The 13,453-nt window shown below is 38.7% G+C and overlaps 1 protein-coding gene across 1 annotated transcript; it reads left to right on the top strand.

Moving 5' to 3' along the window:
- Positions 1–474: 474 nt before the first annotated feature.
- On the top strand, positions 475–4,027 carry LOC111609559 (general transcription factor II-I repeat domain-containing protein 2B-like). The gene is made up of 3 exons (XM_023338698.1): positions 475–2,261; positions 3,038–3,221; positions 3,326–4,027. Exons 1-3 carry the CDS (start codon positions 475–477, stop codon positions 4,025–4,027), a joined length of 2,673 nt encoding a protein of 890 aa, XP_023194466.1.
- The last annotated feature ends 9,426 nt before the right edge of the window (positions 4,028–13,453 follow it).

Raw genomic sequence — 13,453 nt, forward strand, 5'->3', positions numbered from 1 at the left:
CATCCAGATCCTGTACAAGAGCGACATGGCTGCTGCCGCATCCCTAATCCTGGACGGAAAGGAAGCTACCCTGTGTAACATCCACATTAAAAAAGTCGAGAAAGCTTACAGCGAGTTGTGGGAGAAAGAGGACAGGTACAAGGAGCTGGGCGTGTTTGGCACCCTACTTGAAGCCAACAATGAACCCTTACTGATGGCCATAACCCCCAGCGAAGTGTTGGCGGCCATCAGAGGTTCTAGGGCACATGTGTCAAACTCAAGGCCCGCGGGCCAGATGTGGCCCGCCACGTCATTTTATGTGGCCCGCGAGAGTGTCCGTGTTGAGTATCTAAAAATAAATACAGAAAAATAAATTAAGAGCGTGCTTTGACCAAAAACTACATTTCCCACAATGCCTTTCTACCTCTGTAGCCGCGGCAGTGTTTCCACATCCATGCCAACAAGTGGAATTGAGATATCAATAATGATCCCAAAATGTCCAGAAAGAGAAAAGTTGATGCAGACGGAAGACTGTTTCAAGAAAGATGGGAAGGCGAATACTTGTTTGTGCTTCAAGGAGAAAAACCAGTATGTCTTTTGTGTTACGAGGCGGTGTCGGTTGTCAAAGAGTACAATCTGCGTCGACATTTTGACACCAAACACGGAGCTAAGTATGCTAAAGCTAGCCTTCAAGAAAAGCAACAAATTGCCCAAGAATTAAAAGGCAAACTGCGGTTGCAGCAGAGTTTGTTCTCAAAATCCACAGCCAAAAACGAGGCTGCAGTGAAAGCTAGCTTCATTGTGGCTGAAGAAATCGCCCACGCTTCCAAGTCTTTTTCAAAGGGAGCGTTTTTGAAGCAGTGCATGCTGAAGGTCTGTGAGCAGGTGTGTCCCGACCAGTTACAGACTTTTAGAAATGTCAGTTTATCAAGAAACACCATCGCGAACCGAGTGAAGGAACTAGCAGAAAATCTTACAACACAGCTGACCGAGGAGACACGCAGCTACACAGCTTTTTCATTAGCTGTTGATGAAAGTACAGATCACACAGACACAGCGCAGTTATCAATTTTTATTAGAGGCGTAAAGTCGGACCTCTCTATCACTGAGGAGCTGTTGGATGTGGCTGCAATGCATGGGACCACGACGGGACAGGACATTTTTGATGCGGTGGAGAAGTCCGTAAGTAAAAATGCATTGCAGTGGGAAAACTTGGTGGGATTAACTACAGACGGTGCACCGGCAATGTGTGGAGGAAAAGTGGGCTTGGTTGGACTAATGAAGAGGAAAATGCAAGAAATGAACTGTCACACGCCTCTGATAACATATCATTGCATTATCCATCAAGAAGCTTTGTGTGGGAAGGTGCTGGGGATGGAGGACATTGTGACCACAGTCATGAAAACAGTGAACTTCATTCGGGCGCGGGGCCTGAACCACCGTCAGTTCCAGCAGTTTTTGCTGGAGATGGGCTCGGAACACGGGGATGTGCCGTACAATACAGAAGTGCGGTGGCTGAGTAGGAGCAAAGTCCTCAAGCGATTTTTTGAGCTCAGGGAAGACATTGCTATTTTTATGCAGAGTAAAGGAAAACTCATGTCTGAACTATCAGATCCAAAGTGGCTGTGTGACTTTGCTGTGCTGTGTGACATAACCGACCATCTCGCCCAGCTGAATCAGAAGCTGCAGGGACGCAAACAAGTCATCACGCAGATGTCTGACACGATCACGGCTTTCCAGCGTAAATTGGACTTATGGATGTGGCAAGTGAAACAGGACAATCTTGTCCACTTTCCTGTTTGTCAGAGCATGTCAACCTCGTTTCCCGAGACTTTTTCATGTGCTCAGTTAGCTACCAAACTGAGCTGGTTAAAGACTGAGTTTGATTGGCGCTTCTCTGACTTCAGAGCACAACAGTCAGGCTTTGACATCTTTGCCAATCCTTTCACCACCGATGTCTGCACTGCACCCCAACACCTTCAGATGGAGCTAATTGAGCTTCAAAGCGACAGTGGCCTGAGAACAAAGTTCCAGGATGCTGCAATCCAGGACTTTTACCGTCTGATGCCCCCTGGTTTGATGCCACAGCTTCGACTTCATGCTGCCCGTGTTCTGTCCATGTTTGGAAGCACCTATTTGTGCGAACAGTTTTTTTCCATAATGAATCTGAACAAAAACAAGCACAGATCACGCCTCACGGATGACAACCTCCATGCTGTTCTACGCATTGCCTCAGCACAGGACCTAAAGCCAGACATTGACACACTGGCAACGGAAAAACGGTGTCAGACATCTGGTCAGAAAAACACAGGTTAGCATTTTTTTTTGAAAACTAAAATATAAGAAAATGTAATTCAACCAAGAAGAAGAACAGTTAAACTGTGTGCAATTTAATGATTGTGCTTGCATTTTGTTTTGTTTATCATTTTCAGAACATGATCAACGATAGTAGAGAGAGAATCCACTTGGTGTGTTCAAGGACAGGCAGCATCTCCTCATCAAAGACTAACCAAAAAACTTGAGTAATATAGTTGTGAACTGAATCAACCTTTATTTTGGTATTTTTAGTTGATTATATATTATTTATGTATAGCTGCTGTTGTAATTATTTAGTGTTTGCAGGTCTTATGTGTGTATGCAGGCAAATTGTTGTCATCAAACCATCAGTTGGATGCAAGGCTGTGTGTAGCCTTTTTTTGTAAAATGCTACATGTGTCATACATGTTCTTTGCAGCTCAGTTTTAGGATGTCTTCAAAGCTATTTGACTACTTGTTATTTTTTCTTTATTCACTTGGACAGTTTGATCCTTCATTAATGGAGTTATGTGGGTTTTCATAAGCTGACAAAATTTAAAAGGATTTATGTTAGAGCAACAAGCAAACATGTTTTCTATGCAACTGTAATTGTCACTTGAATAAGTTATAATAAATAATGAGTTATTTAACATTACGGAGTAGTTACATTTAGTTACATTTATAAGTTACATCTGGCCCTTTAAGGACAGCCATTATGCTGATGTGGCCCTCGGTGAAAATGAGTTTGACACCCCTGTTCTAGGGGGAAGAGTGCGCCCGGTCCCGATGGCCTCAGGAAGCCCCACCTGCTGAAGTGGGACAAGGATGGTGTGAAGCTGGCCCATATTTTCAATGCCATCTTATATAATGGTAAGCTCCCCAGGCTCCTCAAGAGAAGCCGTACAACTCTGGTCCCTAAGAGCCCGGATCTGGTGGAGCTGAGTAGAGTAGAAACTGGAGGCCCATCTCTCTCAGCTCCACCATCCTGAGGCTCCTGTCCAAAATCCTCTGTGACAGACTGAGCGAAGCCTGCCCTGCCCACTCATCACAGAAGGGCTTTACCAGGGGTTTGGGCTGTAGCACTAACCTGATGCTACTCGACGGTGTGGTGCGGAGGGCGGTCCGCCACAAGGAGACCCTCGCTGTGGTGTTCATTGATCTGGCACGCGCGTTCGACTCAGTCTCACACCAGCACATTCGTGAGGTGCTGGAACTGAGGAAGGTCGACGCTGGCATCTGCGACCTGATCAGCAACTCATACAAGCACGCCAGCTCCAGGGTACTCACCAGCGGAGGGCTCACTCGGTCGATTACACTAAAGGTCGGTGTGAAACAGGGTGACCCAATGTCCCCTCTGCTCTTCAACCTCTGCCTGGACCCGCTGCTCACATTTCTGGACCATAGAGGCTCGGGGTTCACCCTCTCGGGCCAGAGCATCACCGCAGTCGCCTACGCCGATGACCTAGTCCTTCTCAGTGGGTCCTGGACAGGCATGGCTAGGAACCTCCTGATCCTAGAGAAGTTCCTAGATCACACCGGCCTTGAGGTAAAAATCAAGAAGTGTGGCGGCTTCTACTTAAGTGCCTCCAAGCAGAGCGTGGCTGTGAACGACTGCGCAGAGTGGACAATTCGCGCTGCCCCTGTCCCAATGGTCGACGCGACCCGGGCATATAAATACCTGGGAGTCCAAGTCAACCCGAAGAGGGGGATCCTGCCTTCCAACCCAGTGAAGGAGATCACGCCAGAGGTGTGACCAAGTCACTGTGTTGCAAGTCTCAAGTAAGTCTCAAGTCTTTGTCCTCAAGTCCGAGTCAAGTCTCAAGTAAAGACAGGCAAAAGTCGAGTCAAGTCTCAAGTCAGGAACCTTTAATTTCAAGTCATTTCGAGTCGTTTTTATTTTATTTTTTTTTACAATTACAACTGTAATTGTAACATAGCAATTACAGTTAATAATTGCTATGTTTCATGGTTTAATGGTGCAGACAGTTGTGGTTTCTGACATGGGCAATATGGGCAACCGCCCAGGGCGTTATTTTTATAGGGATGGCAGGCGACCTCTGCGGATTGTAGCACAGCGATGAAAGCAAAACAGAATGAAATGAGTTGTAATTGATACTGGTTAAATATATTTCAGCTCTAAGTATTTATATCTAGGTGTTTTTATGGAAATGTGGATCTTTCAGATCAATCTGAGAACCAATTTTGATAGGTGCACTTCATTTTATTGTGTCATGTAGCGCAGGGCGCTGGTCTTGGTCTCGTGTTCAGTGGTCTTGACTACAACTCTGCTACGTGGCTCCTCGATTGCATGTCTTCCCCCCCACACCTTCGTTCCATCCCCTTTCAGTTGGATTTCTTTCTAAATAAATGTCACTAATGAAGTTCATGCTACGTTAGGACAGGAAATAAGATGTTTCCATCCCTGAAATTATGATGCATAGAATCACATATCTAAGTCTGAACTCTTACAGAGAATAAACACAATAAGAACATGTTTAATCTGTGACATTGTTTATTAAAATGGCACATTTATGATGTATTCAAATTAAATACTATCGGCACACTTAATGATATTAGCGATTAGGTTATGTATTCAGCAAGTACTTTTACTTTTAATACTCAAGTATTTTTAAAAGCCAGTACTTTTTTACTTTTACTTAAGTAAAATGTTAATGTGGTACTTTGACTTTTACTTGAGTACATTTTTGCCTGTGTATTTGTACTTTTACTTAAGTACATTTTTTGAGTACTTTCTCCACCACTGGAATTATACATAAAATTCAAATAATAGACCATTTGTTCGTTTTAAAATATGTATTTATCTCAAATAATAGAACATGTGTAGCTGAACACAAAGTATAAAAAACAGTTTTAAATTGGACCACTTTATTGCCCAGTTCTGTTAAACTTGATATTCAATAAAAAAAAGATGAAAATGCTGACATTTCCACAGCACAATACAAAGAACCATAACAGCAGTTTTTTCCTCTTTTCTCTGACCTGTCAAAACAATATATTGTCAATATAATTTCCCAACGTAGATGTCTTCAAATACACCAACCATCCTTAGATGATACTAGACCCGGCTCATCATCATGATGGGACAGAGAGACTCTGTTCCCTGTGTTCAGGTCCAGAATCTGCTTTCTGTTCCGGAGCCCCGCTCACTATCCACCGGCTTCCTGAGCTAACACAGTGCACATTATTTGTGGAGGCATTTGAAGGACCGGATTTATGGTAAATAATCACCAATTTAACCCGGAGTACACATGCTAACACGAAGTTAGCTAAAGTCAACTATCTTACAGCAAAAGAAAAGTGCCACCTACCGATCTTTGTGAAGCTTCAAATGCCGGACAAAGTTGGACGTCGTGGCATCTCCATCCGATATTCTCTTCTTGCATGTTTTACAAGTTGCAGTTCGGTTTTTAGTCGAAAGTTCATAACCTATGTAGCCAAAAGAAATTACTCGCGGAAGCATATTCGAGCGGTTATTTCGTATTTCGTTCCCTGAGCTCTGCAGGTTTGCCGCGTTTTTTTAAACGTCCAAATTCTGTTAATTTGATTGGTTGTGCTGCAGCTACGTACACATACATACATAAGGAGAGAGGAAAACCATAGTGACGGTCTGCGCATATTGATACGGAATGAGTGACATTAATTAATGACGCCACTTTATAAATAATGTGTTTTAAATTTTAAGACTGAGTAAAAAATATCAAGTCTTTTCAAGTAAACAGCTTCAAGTCGAGTCAAGTCCCAAGTCAATGGCATGAAAGTCAAAGTCAAGTCCGAGTCTTTGAGCACTTTTTCAAGTCAAGTCTCAAGTCGTGATTTTAATGACTCGAGTCTGACTCGAGTCCAAGTCATGTGACTCGAGTCCCCACCTCTGCTTATTAGGTTGACAAAGTTATTCAGACAGTGGGAAACCCAAGATGTGGAGTTCCTGGAAGAAGCTTATAAAAAACGGCAGCGAAGTCTGAAATGGTTTCTGAACTCAAAGAAGACAAAATTATACGAAGAAGGGAGAAAAGTTAACTTGTGATCATTTATTAATAGCGCTTCGACCTAGGCCATTTTTTGAAAGTGTTTTTTGTTTGCAGCCATACAAGGAGATAAAAAATAAAAAAATTTAAAAAATCATTTTTTTGTACCCGTGTTGAACCATTGAGATTTTAAAGAATTGACTCAGCATGTCATGCTGCACTATGTTTGGTAAAAACGCTAACTCTTTGACTTAGCATTCAGACCTTTATCACTTTAAACCAGTGGCAAAATGTGCTCATGTTGCCATGTATGGCTAAAGCTTTCTTAGGTAATTTACCCAAGACTGACTGGCAAAGATAACATTATTATAAATGAGAACATCTTGACACCAAAATCTGACAAATGCATACCAATAAACAGCAAATAGATTTTATAATGATAGTTTCATGTTTTAAGTATTTAGATTTTCTTTTCTTCAAAATTATGCGTCATTTTAGTCAGGTGCCAAAAACTACAACACACACAAGGTCTGCTTTGTCCTTTTTTCTTCAAGATCTTAGACAGATGCTTTTTAATAAACACCAGAAAACTCACAGCACAGCTTGTTTGTTTTTTTTCCTCCATATTACTATAGAATTTCTGATGGAGTTTACTGGTCTAATACTTCATGCCCTCACAGAAAGAAAAATATATTTTCAACTGCATCCTGAAACTGCTCACTCGGAAGCTGTTAAAGCAATTGATGTATGTGAAGTAATTTGGGTGAGACAGTCCTGCTGGACTGAAATGTGATTTTAATCACATCTGTCTCTTCATTTGATATTACTTCTCCCTGTAAACCTGAGACAATTAATCCTGACTAAAGACTCCTGAGGATGAATGATCAGTCTCATATGCTCTATTACATCTCTCCGAGCTTATACCTATAGAACCACAAACCATGAGAGATTTTTGTCTTATAAACACTCCTCCTGCCAACTCATTCCTTGGCCTGTACGAAATTCCTAAACTTCCAGCTGATTATATCTGACAGATTTATGACTTCTAATTCAATGAAGAACTGGACTGTCTCTAATTTTAAGGTCTTACAGACATCACGTCAGACATTAAATCCCTCGTTGGTCTGTTATTAGAGGACAGAAAAAAGGATTGGACTATTTAAAGACCATCAGTAGCTCAGACTCCTCTAATGAAACCGACAAACTCTAATACATCACTCTTAAATATCTCTAAGTCTTTTGTTGAAATAGCTTTCTTTCGGCAGTTCACTGAAAATAAAAATAAAAAATCTAAAAACTTAAATGACCATTTCCTCCTGATCTCTTAAATGGTACTTGCACATCATGATTAATCTGTGTCAGCCAGAGACCAAAAAGCTTCTGTGTAGACTACATTCCCAAAGACAGAAAATATCCCATCAGTGACTATTTTGCTGATGAAGTTCAAACTCTCCAAATGCTGATTTCTTTAAAAACAAAAAAGTATTTTTAGGTTAACATATAGAGAAAATAAAAACTATCAGCTTAAAAATAAAGAATTATTTCACGTCGCCTATTTTCACAATTTATTTATTTATACAGAATAATTGGTATAAATTTTGATTTCTTTCAGGCCAAATCGACGGTGAAATATTAACATAAACAACCTTTTTGCAACCACATTCATCATTTCCTTTCCCTTCAGTCACATACACACATTACATAGGGGAGGTGGGATGTCAACTTGAGGCTTCACAGTTAGTTTTAAATGTATAACCCCAAATGGTTTTAATTACATAGAATAATCGCTGCCAATCCATGCATGACTGAGGATAAAAGGATGCCTGATTGTGTTCTAATTACAAACAAGTAGAAAAATACAATGGATCAATTTAATTGCAAGACAGTAAAGCGATTTAATTTTCTGATTAAAATTTATATCTGTAGCACCAATTTGAGGCAGGTTTAAGGATGCGATTTTGGAAATGAATTTACTAATTTTATCACAGTTTATAATTAATTATAAGAGTATATATATTTTGGCTGACATTGAACCTTTTTGACGTGCTGTAGCCCAGAACAGCATGTTTAAGTTTTAGCCTAAACAAAAAGTTAGGTTTGCTGGAACTGCACATCTGCTGATCTCATCATAGCAACTACTTCTCGTTGCAACACTCCTAAGAACGCTGTAAATGGCTTAATCAAGAAACATTGTTGTGATGACGTGCTGAAGGCAGCATGTCAGAAAGAGCAGAAACTTCTTAAAGAGACGGAGACTCATTTTTAAGGTTTTAAATGGAAAATATATATATATATATTAAGTTATGTTAGACATATGCAACCTTTTTTAACAACTGAAGATAAAGTTGACTGATTGTGCTACAAAATGGCACAATGTGCCTCAATACTACATAATGCTGCCACTTTAAAGAAGGGACACTCAATGAAACTAGGAGGACAATTTTTGTAAGCCTTTTCTAGATTTATACAACAAATATAAATTTGACAACCAAACTTTAATGAATCACACAGCACCACTAGTCCACTGCCAGGGTGGTAGTCACACTGTTTCTGTCCTTTGTTTGGTTTAAAGTTTTCAACTATACTGAGGTACTCATAAACATCTTCTACTCTTCAAATATATTTGCCTAGATGAAGCAAAGCCATTTTTCATGTCAGAATGTTACTCTGTTGGATTCATAACTTATTCATCATTTACTGGGACCATGTATTGCTTATTTGATCCCCTCAAACTATTGATTCAAACCAGTCAGATGCAAAACTGCTTACATGTTGATTATTTATTTTCAACTATGGGCTGAAGAAGAGACAATGAAACAATAAGGAAGACGAATCAAGGATAAACTAAGAACTGGCATTTTGAGAGTTTTTCTTAAAATCCCACTGAGATGCATCATTCCTTCCAAAACAACTTTGGAAGACAGAAGAATTTGGAAAGACAAGATCAAAACAAGAGGGGAAAAAAAGAATAATGATGTGGACAGAACAGACAGCCATCTGAAAAATCTTAAAAAACATTCAACATTATTATAGGGGAATCTGAGTTCAGTAAAAACAGAAACACACAATGTGATGTTAAAAACCAAGGAACATGGGCAATACATAAAAGGATTTATAATTGCATACCCAAAAGGAAAATAAAATTAAAAGGTAGCACAAGAATAGATAAGGATAGTGGGTTTCAGTTTAGTTTTTAAGAGGCATTTGTCATAGCTCATTAGAAGACAAAAATAAAACAACTAAAGAAGAAAACAAGCTCTAAACAAGGGAGGTTGAAGGATGTCCTTATTCTGCCCAGCCCTAATTGTGATAAAAAAAAAAATACATTTTAAAAAAAATCAAAAGTCATTGACTCACATATTGAACATATTCTGTTCCTCCATCTTCCATTGTGAACGCCACCCACCTCCTGCCAAATGAACAGATTGTATATCAACATTTTGACTCTCGTTCCTTCAATCAACTGCATGTGAATCAATAACTTGACTTGATTTTCTTAGGGTGAACAGACATGTTGTAAAAAATTACATGCAGAGTTTATAAAGTGTGACAGAATTTCTTTGGACAAGTTGTGCAATTAAATATTCATAAAAGCTGAAAGATTACGTGTGGAAAGTGACACGTTCATCCACTTCCCGCTGCTATGTTTTACACAACTAGTGCACAGCTCCCTCATATGAAGTGTTTTGATGTAGTGTGTTAGGAGAAATAAAAGTGGAGACATGGGAAATCCTTGTGGACAACTGATAGGTTTATTTTTGTCCTAACCTGCAAAGATTCAGCCAAAGACAGTGGTTACTTTTCTGCAGAACAGGAGAATTGAAAGCAGACGCGACGAATCGCTGGAATCAATTCTGCCAGATCTTTCTTTGCATTTCTCTTTATTGTATAGAAAAAGGAGGTTGGGCTTCTTCACACAGTCACACAGAGAATTGACCAACCGTCTTTACATTCTGGAACCTTCTGTGGACATGCCCTTGTAAGGGCATGTGGCTGACCACAACTAATCAGTTACACATAGAGCTAATAACACATGAATGTTTTAACGTTTTTAGCTTCCAGGCAAACATCCTAAACAAAGTTAATAATATACTACAAAAGATTAATAAAGTACTACAAAAGAGAGAAGTTAAGTAAACATAAAAAAGAATAATAATATGAGAGTAATAATATAAAAAGAATAATATGAAAACATAACTTGTAAAATAAACTCATAAGTAAATGAACAGGAGGATAATTTTTCTAACAACAACTGTTGTAGTTCAAGTCTGTTTGGCAATCCACCATTAATCCTGAATCTGACTTCATTCATAACCTCTGTGGTTCTAACAAATTTCTCATGAAAATTAAACCTGAATAATACTAAAATAATTATCAACTGAATCAAAAGCTTTTTCAGCATCAAGACTGTAATAGCTTCCCTATTTTGTTGTCTTTTGTTTGTCTTTGCTAAATAAAACCTGTCTGATTAAAATAATTTATGTATGGGAGAATTTTTTTTCAAATCTTCTAACTCCTGCTTAGTACACTGACTCTTCATGACATACTAACTACTTTACAATGTTATTTAAACTTTTAAGCAATACGCATTTACTAGTTACTTTAATTCAAGTAATTATCCTTCATAATAAGATGGAGAATCAGATTAATTTCATTACGACTGAAGCTGAAATGTTTCACTGCAGATGTTGCAGGTTCTGCACAGCAGTTCGGAAAATTAGGTTTATGCATAATGGACTGGGGGGCCATGCTGGCAATCTCACTCTGCAGTTGATATAAAAGAGAATGTTTATGTTCACACTAGAGTTATTTGGCAAAAGGCAAATGCTGCAGTTAGAAGGTTAATGGGTTCTACATTTACTTAAAGGACCATGGTGTGCACTTACAGTACAGACCAAAAGTTTGGACACACCTTTCAATTCAATGAGTTTCCTTTATTTTCATGACTATTGACATTGTAGATTCACACTGAAGGCATCATAACTATGAATAACACATGTGGAAATATGAACTAAACAAAAAAGTGCAAAACAACTGAAAATACCCCTTATACTCTAGTTTCTTCAAAGTAGCAACCTTTTGCTGTGATTACTGCTTTGCACACACTCTGAATTTTCTTGATGAGCTTCAAGAGGTCGTCACCTGAAATGGTTTTCACTTCATAGGTGTGCCCTGTCAGGTTAATAAGTGGGATTTCTTGCCTTATAAATAGTCATGAAAATAAAGAAAACCCATTTTAATTAGAAGGTGTGTCCAAACTTTTGGTATGTACTGTATACCAACACTCTTCTTTGTTTACTCTTACTGTTTCTTGCAGCTGTTTGCTGCAGTTAAAATGTAAAATTCTGACAATAGCTTTAAATATCTTTTTCTATTTTTTTTATTTATTTATAAAAATCACAGACAGTTGCAGACATCTAACAGAAGTTAGATGTTGCATATACAGCTATGTAGATTAATATACATAAACAATGTATTGCTGAAAGACATTATATACTTTGGCTTTCCATTTCAAAAACAAACACAGCTGCTGCCAAAGGCAGGAACAACCAAAAGGACCGGAATCTGTGAAGTCCTGCCAAAGCTCTGCCACCCCCATTTTAATAACTCACTAATTAGCTGAGTCTGACAGACTGTTGATTCAAAGCAGCTAAATGCTTTGCATCTAAGAATCATGCACCGACCTCATAATCAAACCAGTATGTCACTAAAGTAGAGAGCTCTGAATTGCAATTGTGCACAATCAGAAGAATAAACTGAATCAAGAACAGGCTTTGCTGTATTTCTCACAAGAAGAGATTCAGAAGTTTGTTTCCGTAATAGCTTTGAAACAAGAATTCAAATTTAAAGCTGCTGTCACATCTTCCCTCTTTTTTTCCTTGTGTTGGCTTCTGCATATAAAGCTTTTTAGACGTTCACAAATGAGGAGAGTGAATTTCTTATTAAGTTTGTGAGACATCATCAACAGCAATTGCATTTTATGTTGTTGGGTCGTAAGTAGATCGAGTAGAGTTTCAAAATTCAAAAGGAAGAAAGACGCAAAAATAAATCAAGAGTTGGCAAATGATTGGAAATTGCATTTCATCTCAAAGAGGATGTTCATCAGTTGATCAAAGGTTTCAGACCATACCCAAAACATGTCAAAAACTTGGAAAATGTTTGCTTTCATGCCATTTTCTGTCAAGCATTCACACTCACATGACCCCAAAGATGAAATGGCTTTTTGTGTTTGAGCAAAGCAGGATGGTTGAGGCCCTGTGCAAGACTGCTTTAGCAGGTTGACTCAGATGTTTTGAGAGTTAAACGATCTTGAGATCTATAGGAGAAGAAAAAGCCAAGAGGTAGAGTTGACAAAATAAAAAGGAAAAAAAAGCCTTTCTAGGCCAATTAAAGGGTTAAACAAATATCAGGCAATCTCACAAAGTTACAGACAGTAAAGATTAACATTTTTTAAAATATTAATAGAATATTAGTTTCTAGGCTTGATAAAATGGGCTTTTGACAAATGAAAGGTTAAAGAAGGTCACTTGTGACAGATATTCGAGTTAAATTGTCATATTTAACATATCAATCAGTATCACAAAGTGTGAGGAACTGGGTGAATAAATATTTCTATTAATACACATTAAGCAAGAACATACAGTTCTCAAAAAACATCTGTCATTATGGACACTTTTTCTCTTCAGTTCCACATAACAGGCTGATTGGGGTCAGTAGATAAGATTTATGTCCATACCTGTCCAAGCAAATAATAAAACTTGCCCAGCCATGTATATAGTTGATTCATGGTCAAACTCACCTTGTTCAGATCCTACAGGAATCCAAATGGGAATATGTTGAAACGTCAAGGCTTAAACAAATTGAACAGATAACCACACATAACAGAATGGGACTCTGATTCTGTTTTTATTTAAATAAAGCCTTTTTTCCCTTTAATTTATTTGTCTGTCAAAACTTTAATCTACCCAAGCAATTTACCCATTATCAACTACAAAGTTAATGCTGAAGAAACAAAAAGGAGGAAACAAGTTTTTCCTGTGTCCGTGCTGCCCTGTGGGTTTGTAATGCAGTTCATTAGCAGGATGAGTTGTGTCGAGATGTTAAAGCAGCCTGCCAAGACCTTGAGGCCTTTGCATGAAGCTGCCTGTGTAGGGATGGCAATTTATCCCAAAGGACAGTGGAAACGAAAATAT

Source organism: Xiphophorus maculatus, chromosome 8 (genome assembly GCF_002775205.1).
Source record: "Xiphophorus maculatus strain JP 163 A chromosome 8, X_maculatus-5.0-male, whole genome shotgun sequence".
In the NCBI taxonomy this organism is placed as follows: domain Eukaryota; kingdom Metazoa; phylum Chordata; class Actinopteri; order Cyprinodontiformes; family Poeciliidae; genus Xiphophorus; species Xiphophorus maculatus.

Bases quoted from the DNA above. Each gene is read 5' to 3' on its own strand.
- LOC111609559 (XM_023338698.1), top strand. From the start codon at position 475: ATGTCCAGAAAGAGAAAAGTTGATGCAGACGGAAGACTGTTTCAAGAA. The intron at 2,262-3,037 runs GTGTCAGACATC...CCCCTGTTCTAG, and splicing joins ACACTGGCAACGGAAAAACG to GGGGAAGAGTGCGCCCGGTC. The intron at 3,222-3,325 runs GTAGAAACTGGA...CACTCATCACAG, and splicing joins ATCTGGTGGAGCTGAGTAGA to AAGGGCTTTACCAGGGGTTT.